Source organism: Aedes aegypti, chromosome 2 (assembly GCF_002204515.2).
Source record: "Aedes aegypti strain LVP_AGWG chromosome 2, AaegL5.0 Primary Assembly, whole genome shotgun sequence".
NCBI lineage: Eukaryota > Metazoa > Arthropoda > Insecta > Diptera > Culicidae > Aedes > Aedes aegypti.
In genome coordinates, this window is record NC_035108.1 from 372,031 (window position 1) to 392,570 (window position 20,540).

General features: G+C 36.0%; 2 protein-coding genes across 5 annotated transcripts in view; both read right to left on the reverse strand.

Moving 5' to 3' along the window:
- The window catches only part of LOC5566138 (golgin subfamily A member 6-like protein 22), a 165,230-nt gene that overhangs the window by 117,078 nt on the left and 27,612 nt on the right, over nucleotides 1-20,540 (reverse strand). The window lies entirely within an intron of this gene.
- LOC5566141 (ras-related GTP-binding protein C) lies at nucleotides 4,653-6,256 on the reverse strand. The gene is made up of 4 exons (XM_001650449.2): nucleotides 6,092-6,256; nucleotides 5,339-6,025; nucleotides 5,136-5,278; nucleotides 4,653-5,063 (listed from the first exon to the last, which is right to left on the reverse strand). Exons 1-4 carry the CDS (start codon nucleotides 6,092-6,094, stop codon nucleotides 4,721-4,723), a joined length of 1,176 nt encoding a protein of 391 aa, XP_001650499.1. The 5' UTR covers nucleotides 6,095-6,256; the 3' UTR covers nucleotides 4,653-4,720.

Here is a 20,540-nt window from a genome sequence, read left to right on the forward strand (position 1 = left end):
ATGCAATGATAGAACACCGCAAATCAATAATACCGTCATGTTCAAGTCCAAACTGGGAAAAAGGATACCTGTCGTGTAGTATACCCCGTAACCTAATTGAAAATGATGCGAGAAGAATAATGGAACTTCCAACTATAAGATCAAGGCTAAATTACATTGCAAATTCCTTAAAACCCCCAGTCGTAATTGACTGCTTAATGAGGATTGCTGGGGGTCTGGATTCAGCAACTGGATTTTCTCAGTACAACCAGGGCAGTATTCTTGGTAGCGACGATTCCCTCCTATCAGAAAATTTTATGTGTTTACAACTAATAACTAGTTCTGGGTAATTGTAAATTTCAACAATCCTAACCCGCAATCAGATTTCTTCTCCCGTCCAAGATCACTAAGCTGGACTAAATAGACCGATGCGATCACATTAGAAATGTTCACCAAATTTTATGAAGAGGTGAATGGAATAAAAACTAACCCCGTGATTATCACTGTGGATAATATCTCTCGTCTTTAAATAACTGCAGAAGCGGTATATTCTTTAATAGACGGCAAAGCTGCTTATGCTATCGTCGGCGATAAAAATACCCACGACTGCCCAGTGTGTATTTCACGACCAGATGGAGTTATAGGTCCATCATATTTTCACTCCCGGTTGAACTCCACGGAATGGTTGATTCGTAACGCTGCCAAAAAGAGGATTCCCAATAATCCAGCATTGAAACATCCGGAAGCAGGGTTGCCACATTTAAACCTGTATTTTCTCATTGAATTATCTGTATTTCTATATCCTGGAGCAAAATATCTGTATTTTAAATCTGTATCACTAAAACGTAGGATAGTCATGGAAATTACGCAAACAATTCAAGGAAATACAAATATTTTGTAACTACAATGGTAAATTGTCACATCTCAGCTTAAATTTTAAAGTTTTCAAAAGTATATTTTTCATTTTTTGAACAAAAATCTGTATAAATCTGTATAACTTTGGCTGAATTCTGTATGCAGAATCTGTATATCTGTATTTATCCGAAAAGTCTGTATTCTATAAATACAGATTCTTGGTCACAAAGTATTCGACAAAATCTGTAAAATACAGATAAATCTGTATATGTGGCATCCCTGTCCGGAAGTGCAGTCAGAGCATAGAAGAATTTCAAACAAACTTGAAGATCGTTTCAAAGCGCATGTTAACCGACCAAAGCCAGGTGGATGTGGAAGCTCGAATAACGGAAATCTTGCTCGCCTTCAACTCTCCGACCCTACAGCGTTTTCTGATATTTTGGGAATAAATAGAAAATTGGTGGAAGATTTAAGAATAGTAAGCAGTTTGGCACTCTCATCGCAAAGGCTCGAACCCGAGAAAATTAAAATTTTATACGAGGAGTTAGAAAAAAACATACTGACAGAATTCCCTTTTAAAAAAAGCTGCCACCCTGCTTGCATAAGTACAAACACTTATCGGAGTACATCACCAAATTTGTAAGTGTACTGTTAGCTTAAAGTGTATAAAATTTTATCTGTTTTTTTTATTCTAGCCTTACACTATGAATTTTGTTGATGAGCAGGCAGGTGAACGCATGCACAAACGGCATAAATTTTCGAGGCCTAACCTAGCCCGAAAAACAACTCCGGAAGTTAACATGTACGATAAAATGGTTGCACCTTTGGCGTGGTCTGACATCAAAATATCGTACACTACGTTTAAAAAACGACGAAATTGCAACACTAATGAAGACCATGATATTGATTTGGCACAATATTATGAAGGTCATCAAATGGAGATCGAATACAAGGAATCAGGATCGGATGAGGAAAGCTCTGACATAGAAAGCTCTGAAGAATTGTCTAGCGAAGAGAGTTCAATGTCTGATAACGATTAACGAGCGTCATTTTTGTTTTTTTTGTCAATGTTTGTTAAAAATTGTTAATTTTTCTTCGTTAGTATTTGATTTTTATAGTTTTTTTCTGTATTTTTGTTTATTTACGTTTATTGTTTAATTGTTCATACTTGATTAATGTTATAGGCATAAGAAATGAGACTAGAATTCTTAAAAATAACAATAAGAGATAAAAGATAAATATTTTGTTTGCATTCTCGCATTTCATATATTGTTTTCTATGTAGCATTCACATAATATATTATTCTTTGAGTACCAATCGGAATTTTTGGAACAACCAGTTTACGAATTGGTAATTCAGATTTTTTTTATCATAAATATGTCTCAAGAGCATCATATAAGAGATTGAAGGAATACCATTGAAAGTGTTAAATAACTACCTTTTACAGGACGGAGAAGAAGAACAACATATGATTTACTATAGAATTGAAGATGCTTGTTTTGCGAAATAAAATATTTAACTTTGTTTAACTTTGACGTTTAAGAGAAAACTAATTAGATCTTATACCAAAGACCTCGACTATCCACAACATCGTCGAATACTAGTTGGACGATGTACAGAAAACCATTTCGATTCACGAATTGTAAGAGTACTTTTTTCTAACAAACAAGAGACAAAGGAACTAACAGAACATATTTTTTAATATCTACAATTTTACGGATGTTCCGGGTATGTTCCGGAACCATAAAATGGTCATAATGGTCAAACATTCAGATTACTAAATACGAATTGTAAGAGTACTTCTTTCTAACCAACAAGAGACAAAGGAACTATCAGAACATTTTTTTTTTAATATTGCCAATTTTACGGATGTTCTGGGTTGGTTCTGGAATCATAAAATGGTTATAATGGTAAAACATACATATTACTAAATACAAATTGCAATACTTCTTTCTAACCAACAAGAGACAAAGGAACTATCAGAACATTTGTTTTCTTTTCAATATTCCCAATTTTACGGATGTTCCGGGTTAGTTCCGGAACCATAAAATGGCCGTAATGGTCAAACATTCAGATTACTAAATACGAATGGTAAGAGTACTTCTTTCTAACCAACAAGAGACAAAGGAACTATCAGAACATATTTTTTTAATATTCCCAATTTTACGGATGTTCCGGGTTTGTTCCGGAACCGTAAAATGGCTATAATGGTCAAACATTCAAATTACTAAATCCGTGTTATAAGAATACTTCTCTCTTATCAACAAGACATAAAGAAACTATCAGAACATTTGTTTTCTTTTCAATATTTCCAATTTGACGGATGTTCCGGGTTAGTTCCGGAACCATAAAATGGCCGTAATGGTCAAACATTCAGATTACTAAATACGAATTGTAAGAGTACTTCTTTCTAATCATCAAGATACAAAGGAACCATCAGAACATTTATTTTTTTCAATATTGCCAATTTTACGGATGTTCCGGGTTAGTTCCGGAACCATGAAATGGCCATAATGGTCAATAATTCATATCACTAAATCCGCCATGCAAGAATATTGTCGTGTGCTGTTCCGCAGCAAAACGAAATCATGACAGTTTAAATCAGTTCCAATAATTCTACTTGCCGTAAGGAACTCATTATGGTTCCAGGGCTCTAGGTGGCCAGGGCGAAGTCTCCGGTCAATGGAACCGCCACCAATCAATTCAGCAGCCTTTTTCCGATCTATAATGGTCAAAATCATTTCCTGAAACCATTACCCAGCTGAGATATTGCATTTAGTCGCGTTTTGGAGCCCGATTTTCTCACTGTGCAGCGGTTCTAACTGAAAACTTCATCGATTGGTTACCACCAGCGAGTGGCTCTGCAGATCCTTGCTCCCGAAAATCTGAGATTTGGCTTCGATGCATCGTCACCTTTTCCTTGGGCTTTAACGAAGCACTTCTTCAAAACCTGCACCAACCGTTTTACCAGGTGCGTACTACTTCTAGTACTGCATTTGGTAAAGTATGTAAAGTATGGTCAAAACTATGGGACCGCGACAATGTCACGAAATGTTGGTTCTATCGCCTTGATTGCCTCGAATTTCCATTGTCTCTATTCATTAGATATAGAAACGTCAAGTGGAGTACATATTAGTTTAGTAAATTCAATCTTACTTATGTTTTCAGGCCACTATTTTAAAACTCTATCAAGTACCTTTAGTATCAGTTTTCAAGGCATTGAACAAAATTATTTTTGATGGATAAATATAAATTTTATAACAGCTTCAGTTGTGACCCCTACTTGAATTGTGAATCACATGAATTGTAAGATCGATAACATTTTTTTTTATTTTTCATTTATAGTCATATATGACTGCAAATTACCATGTGTTGCAAATCACTCCGTTTGACGGTTATCCAAATAGGGTATCAAAAGAGCCGCGTTAGATTTTTTTTTAAATTTTAACGGATTTTGTACCAAACATTTGTTCCAAAGTTTTTTGCTGGATGGATGGTTCTAACCCACATGCACATGAGAAAATTTCAAAACATTTGCAATCCAATTCAAACACTACGACAATACAAACACAAATATATTTTAGTCGAATCTATGACAAAAGTTCAAAAGACAAAACGTCGAAAGGACATAAGGTCGAAAGACGAAAAGGTCGAGTAAAACTAAATAAGGGACAAAATATGTTTTAGAAGAAAAAATTCCCACCTGTATCATTTTTAGTCTTTTGTTCTTTCGACTATCTGCCCTCAAAACACGACTTCATTGTTCAATCCACAAGACAAGAAATGCCAATTATGAGTCGAGAAAAAATAAAGATATTTGCGCAAAACCGTTTAATAACCCAACTTTATTTTTACATTTTAAACCTAACTTTGAAGAAAACATTGTTTAGGCCACAGCAGTATTACTCATATGCTGATCGAAGTTTTGTGAAGCCGTGCCCGTAGAGGGAATCGAACCTTGATAATCGCTATCATGGTCTTGACTGTGTTCAGCAGCCTCCAGTTTCTGATTTTTCAGTCGCAATTCAAAAACCTGAGTGATGGCTTCTCGAAAGCACAGAAAGTTGTAGTCGATTACTCCTTGGCGAGAGAAATTTTCTTCACGTATGATGCACACGAGAGCCAAAAATTTGTTCACTTCCCGAAGATACAAAATCGTGCTGTTGTTCATTTTTATCAGGCTGGAACTGTGGTCGTCGAATGCAGCAACATCTGGATCATCCTTAGACCTATTGATATGGATAAGCAAAGGATTTAGTGCGATAGTAAACAGAATAAGAATAAGAATATTTATTACTTACCCGTAGATGCAAGACAGGTCTATCACAACATCAATCATGTCACAGCATAATTCGTAGCTTTGCATATCCACTGGCGAGCAATCAGTTGCTATATAAATCTTAGATACCACATCGAACAGAAAAGCCTTTTCGATTCCAGAGTTCTACAAATACATAGTTTTAAACATTTTTCAAAAAGAAGCAATGTAACAGTCCATACGTACCGAAATAAAAATGTTGAGTAGGTTTTCAAGTGTCGGTAACTGAGGGATCAACTTTTGAACAACTTTAGAAAAAGCTTCGAATATTGAGTGGTCGTAAATTGACGTTAAATGGAAGCTCAGGTGGACTCCTTCCAATCCAGCATCAGCCAGATCATCTGTAGCTCGAGAATGGATATCTCTTTGAGACTCCATTTTGAAGTCATCACTCACTCCATCCACTTTGTGAATAAATACTTCGAACTTGATCCTTGGATTTACCTTATGGGCTTTAGTTACTGTTTGGTTGAGTTTTGCTAAAGCTTCAATGTATTCATCTTGAGCATCAATAACGAATACCAATGCTCCACAACCTCCAAAGATCATATCGGAATCAAAAGTTGGATCGAAGAAATCAATTTGTCCTGGGAAATCCCAAATCTGGAATTGCACAAAGCTGCTATTGTTGATGTCATCTTTGACGATTTTATTGGTCGATTCCAGGAACAATGTTTCGTTTGGAGACATTTTGTGGAACACCACTTTTTGTATGGAGCTTTTTCCTGATCTTCTAAGGCCCATCAGAAGAATCCGAGGCTTATCTTCTGCTGAGCGAGAATTGCTATCCTCATGATCAAAGTTTCCGTACCCAAAATCCTTGGGGAAAGATCCCACCTGATAGCCGATTTGTTCTTCCTCATCTTGATAGCTCTGTGGTTGATACGCAATAAAATTTAAAATATCTCGAAAAAATCAACCTAACGAGCATTTACTTACCATGGTTGCTAAGTAATTTAACTATATCACTTATGTAGTCACTAATCAAAATACAGAACGATTTACATGGATTTACACAATCGTACGCTTTATCAAACAAAAAAGTGATAATAAAGTAGCACAATGATTATTTCACGCACGACCGTCCTATGAAAAATGATAACAAACTCACTTTTTTGTCTGTCAAATGAGTGAAGCATGAAGCATCATGAATGTATTCATTTTACCTTTTTTATATGGTATTCCCGAAAAGCTTTAAATCTTTTTTTTTTTTTGCTTGATTTAAATATTTTATTACCATTGCAATTTTAAAATTAAATTTGTTATTCTATCAGTTACTTGTTAATTGTTCTGTGATTAACCTGAGACTATTTCATGTCAATAAAATAAATAAATGATCGTGGAAAAGAAATGCTTGTATGAATTTTAATTTTTAGTATTATTGCGGTAGGTTTCATCGTAAATCAAAGAATAAGTGTTCCGAATACACCAACAGAATTCAATGCAATCCCGCACTTTTATTCACACTTTCTCACTTATGAGGCCGCACTTCGCAATCCAGTAGTGAAAGAAATACACAATATATACAAAGGTTTTATTCACAAATTTTATAACGCTGAAAACAGTGAAAATAGCATTTTTTGATACCCACCCACCTCCTCGTGACATTATTTGTATGACTATTTGACAAATTATGTATTATGGATCTCTAGAAATCAAGACAAACACTATTTTATTATAAACTGACACTTATATTGAGCTGTTCGGTAATCCAATCCGCATGGTTATTAAATTAATTAACTCATTACGCGTGGTAAAGATGGACAAATTATGGGTGAAATTATGAAAAAAATCCACGTGCTCGGCTGGGATTTGAACCCAGGACTCTTGTATGCTAGACGAGCGCTTTACCAACTAAGCTACCGAGCCACTTGGTGACCCAATAACTGAGTTGGTTACAAGTTTAGAATTCAAATCCCTACAGACCACGCGGACCCCTTTCATAACCAATATCCATCCATCTCTTGTTCCTACACACGCGGAGCGAGCGAGTGCGATTTATTGTGCATCCGAGTAATCGCTACAATGTCGCTCAACTTTCGCGTCGCTGGACTGGCGAGCGCTTTGCAGTTTAGTGCTCCAGCGACGCATTGAAATAGCCTGTGTCGCTCAAGCACTAACATGAAAAGGTCGCCAGAGTCCAGCGACGTTTTAGTCGCGTGAAATAGTTGAGCGAAGTTTGTATTCGTTCTAGGTTTTGCCTGCACTAACAATATTTAGTGTTGAAACTGTTTGCCTATCGTACCTACATCGCTTCCACAACAACTGTATTGTGGAAGAGTAAAGATGTGGGAAGGCTATCAACGTGTCGTTCTCACTCAAGTGACGACATGACTACTACAGAGAGGCAGTACACTCTAATATAAACTGACACTTATATTGAGCTGTTCGGTAATCCAATCCGCATGGTTATTAAATTAATTAACTCATTACGCGTGGTAAAGATGGACAAATTATGGGTGAAATTATGAAAAAAATCCACGTGCTCGGCTGGGATTTGAACCCAGGACTCTTGTATGCTAGACGAGCGCTTTACCAACTAAGCTACCGAGCCACTTGGTGACCCAATAACTGAGTTGGTTACAAGTTTAGAATTCAAATCCCTACAGACCACGCGGACCCCTTTCATAACCAATATCCATCCATCTCTTGTTCCTACACACGCGGAGCGAGCGAGTGCGATTTATTTAGTGTTGAAACTGTTTGCCTATCGTACCTACATCGCTTCCACAACAACTGTATTGTGGAAGAGTAAAGATGTGGGAAGGCTATCAACGTGTCGTTCTCACTCAAGTGACGACATGACTACTACAGAGAGGCAGTACACTCTAATATAAACTGACACTTATATTGAGCTGTTCGGTAATCCAATCCGCATGGTTATTAAATTAATTAACTCATTACGCGTGGTAAAGATGGACAAATTATGGGTGAAATTATGAAAAAAGTAAGAGGTTGTTTCCGAGATACGACCGCCAAGTTGACGTTGGATAACGTTAGCTTCTTCTATTTCCTGATTTAGGACCGTCACGAACTTATGAAAGATTTACCTAGAAATCTAAAAATCTAATCAATTTTCAAACTATTTGTTGCATGTCAATTCTGATCTATTATGGATATTGAGTGTTATTCACTTCAACACCGATAGAACCGGTCGATGGAAGAAGAAGCATGGGCGGTAACTTTTGCTCTCCAAATAAACAGAGAAAGAGTTTTGGGTGATCTGTTTGTAGTATGAAAATGATATCCGTAATAGGGAATGCATCACCAAACTCGCAACTAATCAATGTTCATGACTGCGATAATTGACAAGAAAATGATGAATGAAATGTATCACTTGGGAAATGCGACCGTTCCTTATGAATAATCCCAGAGATAATCATATTCTTTAGTCCTTACATTTAATAGATGGAAATAATATCCTTAGGGGCCATCCATTTATAACATAAAGGTTCATGGGGAGAGGGGGTTTCAGATTTCTCACGCGCCATGCAATTTATATTTTAATTTATTTTTATTTCTATACAAAAATCAAAGGGGGCTATGTACAAGACCCGATTGCATGACGTTAACTACGCTGCGTCCTCGGAAACAGCCTTAAATTGCCGTATTGTCAATTATTCGTAATTAATCAATTATTGTATGATGGAATGAGATGAATTAAGAGATTATAGCAAGTATGTGGTAAACACATTAGGGAATATTATACAAATAACTCTTTAAAACACATTTGTTGGCTCTCAAAAGGGCCGATTGAATTGTTGAATTTGCGTAACACGGACACATTTTGACGGCGCACTGGTTTCAATCCTCCTCGCCTGATGAGATTTGCGATGCGCATGACGATGTGCGCTTCAACAAGCGGCTTTGGTCGATTTTCTTCAGCCATCTCGTACAACAGCTTGCCTCTGGTAGCGAGGAGCTGAGCAGGTTTGGAGAAGCTCTTACCAGCTCGAAAGCGAAAACAGAATGAAACCAGGTTCAACGAAGGAGGGATGCTTTATACCCTTAGAATAGCAGATGATGCTCCTCCTTTCATATTCTTCGTTTTCTTATCTGGGAAATAGGCTATATGAAACTGATGTCTGGGTAAGGGATGTACAAGATTAGCATTATGCTGTTATTGCAACTCGACGGCACTGCAGCAGCATCCTCGGAAACAGCTTCAAATTGCCGTATTGTCAATTATTCGTAATAAATCAATTATTATATGATGCTATGAGATGAATTAAGAGATTATAGCAAGTATGTGGTAAACACATTAGGGAATATTATACAAATAACTCTTTAAAACACATTTGTTGGCTCTCAAAAGGGCCGATTGAATTGTTGAATTTGCGTAACACGGACACATTTTGACGGCGCACTGGTTTCAATCCACCTCGCCTGATGAGATTTGCGGTGGGGATGACGATGTGCGCTTCAACAAGCGGCTTTCGTCGATTTTATTCAGCCATCACGAACAAATTAGGGAATATTACACAATCAACTCTTTAAAACACATTTGTTGGCTCTGAAAAGGGCCGATTGAATTGTTGAATTTGCGTAACACGGACACATTTTGACGGCGCACTGGTTTCAATCCTCCTCGCCCGATGAGATTTGCGGTGCGGATGACGATGTGCGCTTCAACAAGCGGCTTTGGTCGATTTTCTTCAGCCATCTCGTACAACAGCTTGCCTCTGGTGGCGAGGAGCTGAGCAGGTTTGGAGGAGCTCTTACCAGCTCGAAAGCGAAAACAGAATGAAACCAGGTTCAACGAAGGAGGGATGCTTTATACCCTTAGAATAGCAGATGATGCTCCTCCTTTCATATTCTTCGTTTTCTTATCTGGGAAATAGGCTATATGAAACTGATGTCTGGGTAAGGGATGTACAGATTAGCATTATGCTGTTATTGCAACCCGACGGCACTGCAGCAGCATCCTCGAAAACAGCTCCAAATTGCCGTATTGTCAATTATTCGTAATAAATCAATTATTGTATGATGCTATGTGATGAATTAAGAGATTATAGCAAGTATGTGGTAAACACATTAGGGAATATTATACACATAACTCTTTAAAACACATTTGTTGGCTCCGGAAAGGGCCGATTGAATTGTTGAATTTGCGTAACACGGACACATTTTGGCGGCTTTGGTCGATTTTCTTCAGCCATCTCGAACAAATTAAAGAATATTACACAATCAACTCTTTAAAACACATTTGTTGGCTCTGAAAAGTGCCGATTGAATTGTTGAATTTGCGTAACACAGACACACTTTGACGGCGCACTGGTTGCAATCCTCCTCGCCCGATGAGATTTGCAGTGCGGATGACGATGTGCGCTTCAACAAGCGGCTGTGGTCGATTTTCTTCAGCCATCTCGTACAAATTAGGGAATATTACACGGACGGTGACGCCTGTGCCGCTCGATCTAATGAACCAGAATGACCGCGCTAGCCTCCCGCATGGCAATGACAGAGGAGCACTGGCTGGTAGCGACGATTTCTGGCCGAAAACGATTGCTGGCTGGTGCACTCAAATGAGCGGCTTCAGTTGCTGCGGCTCCTAAATGCGTGGTTGTTCGGTTCTAATGCGTGTTGTATTCGCGTCCTATTGAAAACTGAACTGAGGACGCGAATGACTCTCGAAATTTGCTCGCCGACCGTGTTCACAGTCTGACGGCAAAAAGAAGAATGAGGGAAGAAGCAGGGTGCGGTGCGCTTTTATAGTGGGAAGCGGAACCGAAAAATGTGCTTGAACGTGATTGGTTAGATAAGAAAGGGGTCAACGTTTTACGATATTCCAATAGTTTGTTGCTAATAATCAATGGTGTCCTCCATTTGAATCGACGCGTAGATAAATTTCCAATCGATTCATGGATAAATATTGAAAATCTATCGATAAATGACTGAGTTATTAGCGGTCAAAACCTGACCATTTTTCGTTACATGCTCAATTTTTCGTTTTTCTGAATTGTACCCCCATATGTTGCCGTAAGACGTTATCCAACGTCAAAAATCCACGTGCTCGGCTGGGATTTGAACCCAGGACTCTTGTATGCTAGACGAGCGCTTTACCAACTAAGCTACCGAGCCACTTGGTGACCCAATAACTGAGTTGGTTACAACTATTTTATTATGTTTTAGTCGGTCCCCGAGCGTGAAATAGTGCGCTGTGTTCACAAAAATCGTAAGAATGCAGCGCCACACTAACTCCCATACACCTTATTTGGCCACTCTCGTAAGAAATCAATGTGATTGGCCAATTTAGGAATTGAAACTAAATCTATGGACGAAACTGATTCTGGTGGCCTATATTGACCAACAAGATTTTCAAAGCGAAAAACTGGTTTCAGCTCAGTTCCGATATTTTAAATACATAATATGGATTGAACGCTTTCATTCGACATATTTGTAGTATAAATAGGGCTTTCCATATAATTTTTATTGATATTTTCTCTTAGGCTGGCCAAAACCGGTGCTTTAACCTGCAAATGTGCTCGATTACGTCCGAAACGATCAGTGCGTTTTCCACTTACGGGTCGCAATTGACGCTTATTGGTTTTGTTGCCCTCTGGTGTTTAGTTCAAGCTCCCCGGATAAAAACGTAATATTCAGTGAATGGAATAAACCATTAATGTACAATATAACGTATTGGATACAATACAGCGTATTGTAATTGAATGTCGAAGCAATATTATTCATGTTTGGATATACAATTCAAAAACAATATAATATATTGTAACAGAACATTGTATTGTTTTTAATTGGTTTTATACCTTACAATTTTGGTCAAATTCCTATTTTCGCGTAAAACAACTGTTGCTTTTTTCTATAAAGCTTTGCTGAAAGAAATAAACAAAAAAAGTTCAAAAAGCAAGAAATGTTGGGTGGAAAATATCAAAAAAGTAAAAATAAGTAGTTTTTTAGAAGTCACTTGACATTAGCTGTAACGATGAATGCAACCATGATACAGTTTGTTGAATTGTTTTTGTATTGTACAACAATACACGAATTGCTTATCTAGACAATACATGCACAATATATCGTATTGTATTTTCAAAATGTTTGTATGAGAAAATATCTATATTTGTATTGTTACGATACTTAACCACCCATACATTATATTGCAAAAATCTCATATACCATACAGTGAACTGTTCAAAACAATATATTGTACTGTGATTGTATTGTCATTTTATAATATACTGTATTGTATTTCCAATATATTGAATGGTACTGTTTCAATACGTTATATTGTTTTTGTATTGTATTTTTTATCCGGGTCGCTTTCCCTTTTAACAACTATTCTAGAGTTCCGTACCGTTGGCCGTCATTTTTTTTTACCTGCGGCTTGAATAATTCGTGTTAAACGAGTTTGTTTTTTTTTTTCAACCCGATGACCCTGGAGGAATCGGATTTGATTTGTAACGGCAATAGATATTTATTATTACAGTACAATCGACAGTAAAATACTATTCATAAAATAAATACAATACCGTTTTCTCTGTTGATTGCCGGCATTCAAAAGATTAAATTAAAAACATTTAAACAAAAAATGCTCTTGGTTTATTACCAGCTTTGAAGACGAATCCTGACCTTATATTTCCCCCCACCTTCCAACTCCGTAGCACTTATGAGGGTGCCGCTGAGTCGGTGGCCTCTCATTAAGTATCCTTCCACTATCCCAAGTAACGATAGAAAAAGGCGTGGCCGGGAATAGCGATATTCATGCTTTTCAATATCTGGTTAAAGATTGGAACAAGATGTACCCCCCCCTACCTTATTCCTGAAAGCAGTCGGGATGAGATTATTTGAAACATGAATGATGTTAGTAACTAATCTACGAAGAATACCTTAACTACGCTAACGCTAACTACTTTACAAATTAATATGGAATATGGCACCGCTCAAAGGTCAAATAAGTAAACACGTGCATTAGTCCATAGAAGCATGCATAGTTACGACATGTTTTTATTATGTTCCTAAATTTCCAGCCACATGAGTCGTTCTGATATCACTACTTTTGACACGCACGTTGTCCAGAAATTTTTATTTTATTATAACAAGGCATATTTTTAAATAAAATTTTTCACATTTTGCTTGCTATTCCCTAGTTAGTATCTCATATTGCAGTATATGTATATAAACTTTGTTAGAACAAATTTATTCCAGGGTATCTTCAAGATATCTTGGTTCATTCTGTTAAAATATTTGTTAAGGGATGATCCCATTTGCTTTCCGATGTTATTGATCTATACTATAAAATATAATTTTGGCTTGTTCCGTGAAACAAAATTGCAATATAAAAGTTAAGGTGTCTATTTTGTGAGCCACTGAATAATACTAAAAATGACTAATCTTGAATTACCGAACAGCTGGTACACAAATCTATTTTCTCGATAGGTAATTCGTTTTGTTTTTCAATTTTTCACAGATTGAATATTTTGAATCATGGATTTCGAAAGGCTAGACTGCCAGAGGAAAATTTCAGGTTCATTCAAGTTCGATAATATAGTAATTCAGAATTCTACCCCATTACCCCGAATGTCATCACCTCGAATGCAATTTCACAGAATTTACAATTATCATGACATGATGATATTGATGACATTTCCCCCACGATATTGGAATTCGGGGTAATGTCATTCGGGGTGATGGGTCATTCGGGGTTTTGGAATTCGGGGTAATGGCGTTCGAGTTGATGGCGTTCAGGGTAATGGGATGGGTAATGGGTAGAATCATCATAGAGGCCTGAAAATCCAAAAACTTAAACCACTTAGTTTTTGGACAACCCCCGTACACGCTTGTATAGACAATGTTTACTATGGTTTTATTACTCGATGTCGCGATATGGAACATCGACCAATGGGGAGTTGATTGTATTCCATAATTTAGTATTCTTCTGCACATTACGTACATTTCTGCATTTATTTGGCATGCATTTATCTCGGAAAACCTTCCAAGTATCATTCTAGATAATTGTTCAAGTTGGGCATATTTAAGGGAGAAAATGAATCCATAATTACAAAATTAGTATATAAGAGAGTTCATAGGGTTTTTCACCTGCTGAAAGCCTATCAATGTATGTAGCTGATAGTCATCAACAAAAAAAAACTAATCACAATTGCTCCAATTATGCCGCACGGCAAAAATAGTTTTCTACCATTTGAATGAAATACTGCAGAACCAAGCCATATTCAGTCATTTCTATCTAACCAGTTGATTGAGAAACACCACGCGAGGAAGAGCAGCGATGAGTTGGTTCAGCTCCATTATTCTGATTGTGATTGTGCTATTCGTGAATATCGCATATCATCGAGTCTTTGCACAGAATGGGTAAGAATGATAAAAGCTCACATAGTCACAGCAACTTCAATATCATAAAAAAATACTCGTAGACCGTTTTATATATTTCACATAAAGATATGATTTACACTATTTTCAAATGTTCAACCATAATTACAGTTGCTGTTGTTAAACATACCATTGTTTCAAATATCGTGCATCTGTCTCTGAATGCCTGGTGACATTTTGAAATATCTCTCAATTGAACAAACTAAGTTCATCGTAAAAAAAACATCGTTCAGAGGTTTGTATTATTGATGCGAGGAATAAAACATAAAATTTTCTCTGCTATTTTGCAATTATAACTAACAAACGGAATTAGGAACTATGCCCTAATACCGTGTGTTGACACCATGTAATTGCATTCTAAAATAATTTTGTTTGTGTGTGCAACTTTAATTCAAACCTGTTATGGCTTTCTAAATATTATTTAACATGCTGAAGATTGTTACAGTAATTTAGAAAAAAATAATAATATGCAAAAAAATCGACATAATTAAACGGTATTCGGCAATACACGAAATTAGAGCAGGTCACGGTATAACAGAAACATCAAATCAGCTACAACAGCATACAATAAAAATCTTACACATTAAGTTAGTTAATCATCTCTTTTAGTTTTTGGTTTGAGCTCGTGTCCTAATGAGTAGTAAAAGTGAACCGAAATATATGTTTTCCATAGGTTTTTTCTATCTATACAACGGTAACGTAAAACCTTTCTTCATTCATCAGAAAATAGTTCAATATGCTAAATATACTGAGGAGAATATCCTTTAATTTTCATTTTTTTTTATTACAATTGTAGGCAAGACGGATTGGTTTTTGGATCTATGGCATCATCACAAAACACATCAGACTCAAAGCCTCCAGTTCCAGTTACTGAAGGATCAAAGATACCGGATGACATTCGACTATAACAGACGTAACACTTAGAACAATTTCCATCAAATTCCAACGCCTATTTCACAAAGCCGTTATTTTGTGAATGTTAAACAAAATACATTTATGTGTAACAAGGCAGGAGACGCTAGTGTGAAACGTCAAACACAAAGGAAAACGATACGCGTGCCTCTGGTTGTAAGTCATACAATAGGGACTTTGAAATCACTGTTTAAAGCGTGATCGATTGGCGATTCATCAGTGTTATGTCTGTTTGTCTGTGGTAAAGTTATAAGACTTATAATTTAATAAATAAATACGAGTAATAAAACGCTTGAGGCCAAACGATTTAAATGTGAAATCTATAGAACTCAGTATCCTTCACACAATTTAACAATAAAACATGAATGTGACGTCCTTTATTTATTCAGGGTCTGGTTTTGTTAGGGTCATTTGAGTGATTTTTACATGTACAGGTCGGACTCGATTATCCGTAGTATCGATTTTTTTTTCTCTTCGGATAATCGAATCACTTAAAAAAAAATCGGCGATAAATGAACTGAAATATTATCTTTTTTCGTTGTTTCATTTATATGATGCAGTGACACAGCCAGAAATAATTTCTAGGAATATTAGGGATCTTGAGAAGAAAAAATCAGAGCATGTGGACATCAGAGGACGTGTGCAAGACACGACCGCATGACGTTAACTACGCCATGTGATTTGTTGCATTTGAATTTGAGTCAACTAATTGCAACCTTCCTTTAGTTATAATTCTGAATGTAATGGTTTGTGCATTTAAGAACAGCGAGGAGCTCTTCGTTCGGAGAAGTGCCCCAGTCATCGATATCGTCATCGCTACCGTAAAATTCAATTTGCCGTATTCTCAATTATTCATGAAAAGGGCCGATTTAGCTGTTAGATTCAAGTAACACCCAATTTTCTATAGTTTATCGTCAAAAACCAATAATTTTCTTCATTTGAGTAAAATTTTGTATAAATTTCCGACTGATTGGTAGGAAAATATCGAAAATCTATCGATAAATGGCTGAGTTATTAGCGTTCAAAATTTAACAAAATTTCGTGACAATCCCAACATTTTAGATTTTCAATTGACACCCAGTATATTGCCGTAATACGTAGTTACGTAATATTTGAATCATTCCTTAACAATAGAAAATATATTGCATTCCAACAGCACTGCAGCAGCGTCCTCAAATTGTCCTATTGACAATATCATAACTAATCAGATATTGTATGATGCTACGAGATGAATTATGAGATTATAGCAAGTATGTGGTAAACACATTAAAAATAATTACACAAATAACTCTTTAGTATACACATTTGTTGGCACTCAAAGGGCCGATTGAATTGTTGAATTCGAGTAACACAGACACATTTTGACGGGTTTACTGAAATCCTCCTCACCCGATGAGCTTTGCGGTGGCGATGACGATGAGCGCTTCAACAAGCTGCTTTAGTCACGGTGACACCCAGTATATTCCATTCATGAAAAAGCGGTACGATTGACGGAACCGACGTTTGGTCGAATTTACTATTCTTTAAACGGGCAATAGGTTGTTTTTTTTATACTGTTAAAACAATTATTGGCAGTAAATATGCCAAACGTCAGTAAGCCAAAGGGATTTCATAAGTCATAAAACTGTTATTATGGTGTATTCATGAGGAGTTGCAAAGCAAATTCCTTTTAAGTTTTTATCATCAAATTTATTGAGAATCCTGAGTTATTAATAGAAAATTTTCTTCGAAATTAACAATAGATTCTTGATAACATTCAAGCCAAAACCTTTTTTGGATTCTTGATGGCTTTCTGATGATGTTGGAAACAAAATTCTAGTGGATTCCTTGTTAGTTTTCTTCTTAGCTTTCTGCTGAGTTTTAACTAGTTGCACAGTGCATTCCTGGCGTATTTATAAAGATCTGCATAACAGGTTTTCCAAAAATCGTGGAAAACAGCTGTTCAGAGAGATCCTGCCTAAGACTGCATCAGTGAAGCGAAGCCACATCAGTTTGTATGTATTTTATCCTACATTTATTTGAATACTTTTCAGAATTTTCATTATACTTTATCCGTGGCACATCATGTCTTTCAAATAACGGAAAATTATCAAAAACGGTTTTCGGCGAAACCTATTCCTTGTGTTCTGGAGTAGCCAGATCTGTTGGTAACGAGGTCATTCTTCATTTATAGACATATTTTTTTCCTTCAAATAATGGTAATGTCATAAAATAGGCCTTATTGGAACCTGTACGTGATGCTCAGGAGTGGAAACACAGGATCTATGCCTCATTAATTGACATGTTCTGTCGAATTCATGAAGATTGAGGCGTTGCACAATAGGTTTTGGACATGGAACTGAAATGTCCCCTAAGAGGCCTTGACGGAACCAGTACCAGGTGCTTAGGAGTAACCTGATTAGTTGATTCCTAGTTCATACTTCATTAATTGACATGTTCTTTCAAATTCACGAAGTTTGACACGTTACACGGTTTGTTATGGATATAAAACAGAAATATCTCCAAGGAGGCCCTGGTGGAACCTGTGTGGAACTATGGACTGGCCACATCACATGTTAATAAGGATTCTTCTTGTATTGGCATGATTTTTTTACAATTCACAAAGATTGAGACAAAGGCAGAAATATCCTCAAAGAAGCCCTTATGGAACTCGTGCCAGAAGCTCTGGAGTGGCCAAATCTTTTATTACCGTGTTATTTCCCAACTAACAATTCAGAGCCACAAACAAGCATGCATGTTTAATAATTGTTCAATAATGGTAATGGCAGCTGAATAAAAAATTTGCTCTATAAAGAGCTAAGAAGGTGCTTTTTTAACACAAACTTAGATCAATGTTCAACGTTATGCATTAGAACGAACAAAAGTTGAATCGCCACTTATTAAACGTTTCCAAAGATTCTCATTCGACTAGTCAAGATTGTTCTACAAATGAGCTGAACAAGACATGTTTCCCCCAATTAAAAAGCCAATATTCCACTAAACAAATGTAAATGTATAAAAGGATATTCAGAAGACGAACTAACGTTTTACTTGCGTCGCACTTCAGCTATTCCCACATGTTTAACATAAGCATGAATAAGAGCTGAATAAGTATCTTATAAAACCCTAATTCAGCTTCAGTATATTATAAGAACAGTTGATCCAATAGAGGCCAAAATGACGATTAACAAACACGTTGTTCAGCAATAAATAAGCCTTGTAAAAGCGATCACACTATAGCTAAATTTCATAAAATGGACAAAATATCCGAAATTATCCGAAATTCGTGTTGAGTTCCGAATGCATTTCAAAACTCATAAATTATGCTTTCTTAAAACTTTTGAAATAGCTGTTCAGAAAATAAACATGGTCAGTCTCCAGAAATGCAGAATTATTGTGAAAAACAAAAATAAACATTTAAGCTAAGTATTCCGAGTAGGAGCAAAGTACTGACAAACAAAGCGTGATATTGATTTGATTGACATAAGAGATAAAATATCTGAAGACAATATCAAAATTTTGTTCCTAGAACTTCTAAGCCTATGAAAAATTTGATGTACGCAGATCTAATGAATAGCTCGCAGCTATTGGTAAATAGCTATTTATAGATATTTTATATCATATATCTATCAAGTTAATATCACTTTTAGCTATCCATATTATATTTTCTATTGCTTAGCTTTTTTCGCTTGCTCGGGATGTTTTTCCGTACAAGAAAAATGGAAATTTCTTTGACAGAATAGGGTCCTAAAGGCCTGTCCCAATTTTAATGCCAAACGCTTAAGTTTAGGCCAAAAACACATGTTTACTCAATTTTCAAATGTTTTTCTTTTGTTAAAGTCCAAAAAACATTTCTTTAGATTTTGCCACAGTCCTTGGCTTAAACTCAAATTTTGGGTGTATTTTGCTTTCCGTGTCCCTTCCGAAACAACCCCAGTGTTAAAACTAAAAGCCCTGTGGTGTTTTTTGTCGATTAAGCGAACGTGATCAAAAGTGTCAAGGTTCATTTATAGACCCAATTTTTAAATTAAAGTTTAAATATGATGTAGCCGTTATTTGAGCGGGAAAAGTTGCTAAAGTAGTTGCGATAACATGCTCTTTCGTGTCATTAAATAAAAACAAGATTTCAATAAACATTTTAGGACCCAATTGATTAAATAAATTTCTATAGCCAGCTACATTTGAAATGATATTTCTTCACAACTGAATAAATACTGCGCTCTAAGAAAAATGATTTACTTGGCCATTTCCGAAAATAAAAATCGCATCAAGATATTCGAATATTTTTCTATTCAGGTGGGTTCTGAGGACTAAAATGATTCAAATATATTCATACAGAGAACTTTTACTTAAATGCATATGTAATAGGTTTATTAGAAATACACATAAAAAAATAATCAAACTATAATTTATAAAAGTATTTAAGTTAATTAATCATTTTTGAACAAACTAAAACTTATGAAATTAGATTAATCATTTCAGACTGTTTTTATTTTGTGTAAATAAACATTATTTTGACCAACATCGACATAAATTTTCTCACTGTGCGCTAAAAATAGCCGACTGAACTCAGCTTGGATCAGCACTAAACAGCAGCTGAATAATATACTTGTTCAGTTGTAGATTAGCGTACCATGTGTTGATTAGACGTTGTCGAATAGAAGCTCGAACATGGTCAATATTCAGCTATGAGAAGTTTATATTTTGCACTGGACGGTATAAACATCAATTCTAGGATGGCCCAGATGGCAAGGCATACCGCTGACGATTGGAAGGTCTCGAGTTCGAATCCAGTATACAGGCGATTTTCAAATAAGATTGTTTATACTATCGTAATAATAGTGCACACTACATTTATAAAGTGCCCAGAAAAATATTTTTTTGTTTTATTAGTCTAATTATGTTTAGACCAGCCGTATAAAAGCTGAACTAAATGCTTGTAAAACGTTTTTAAAGCTGAAAAATAAAGTTGGTATCCAACGACATTTGTGTGAACAATGCTTTAACAAAGGTTGGCCATGGAAATTATTAAAATGTTATAAAACATGATGCTGGATAAAACTGCCATAATGGTGTTTGTTAAATGAGTGAATGTTAGTTGGGTTTTCATTTAATGTTAAGTTATTTAAAATTCAATAAGATTGAGATATCGCAC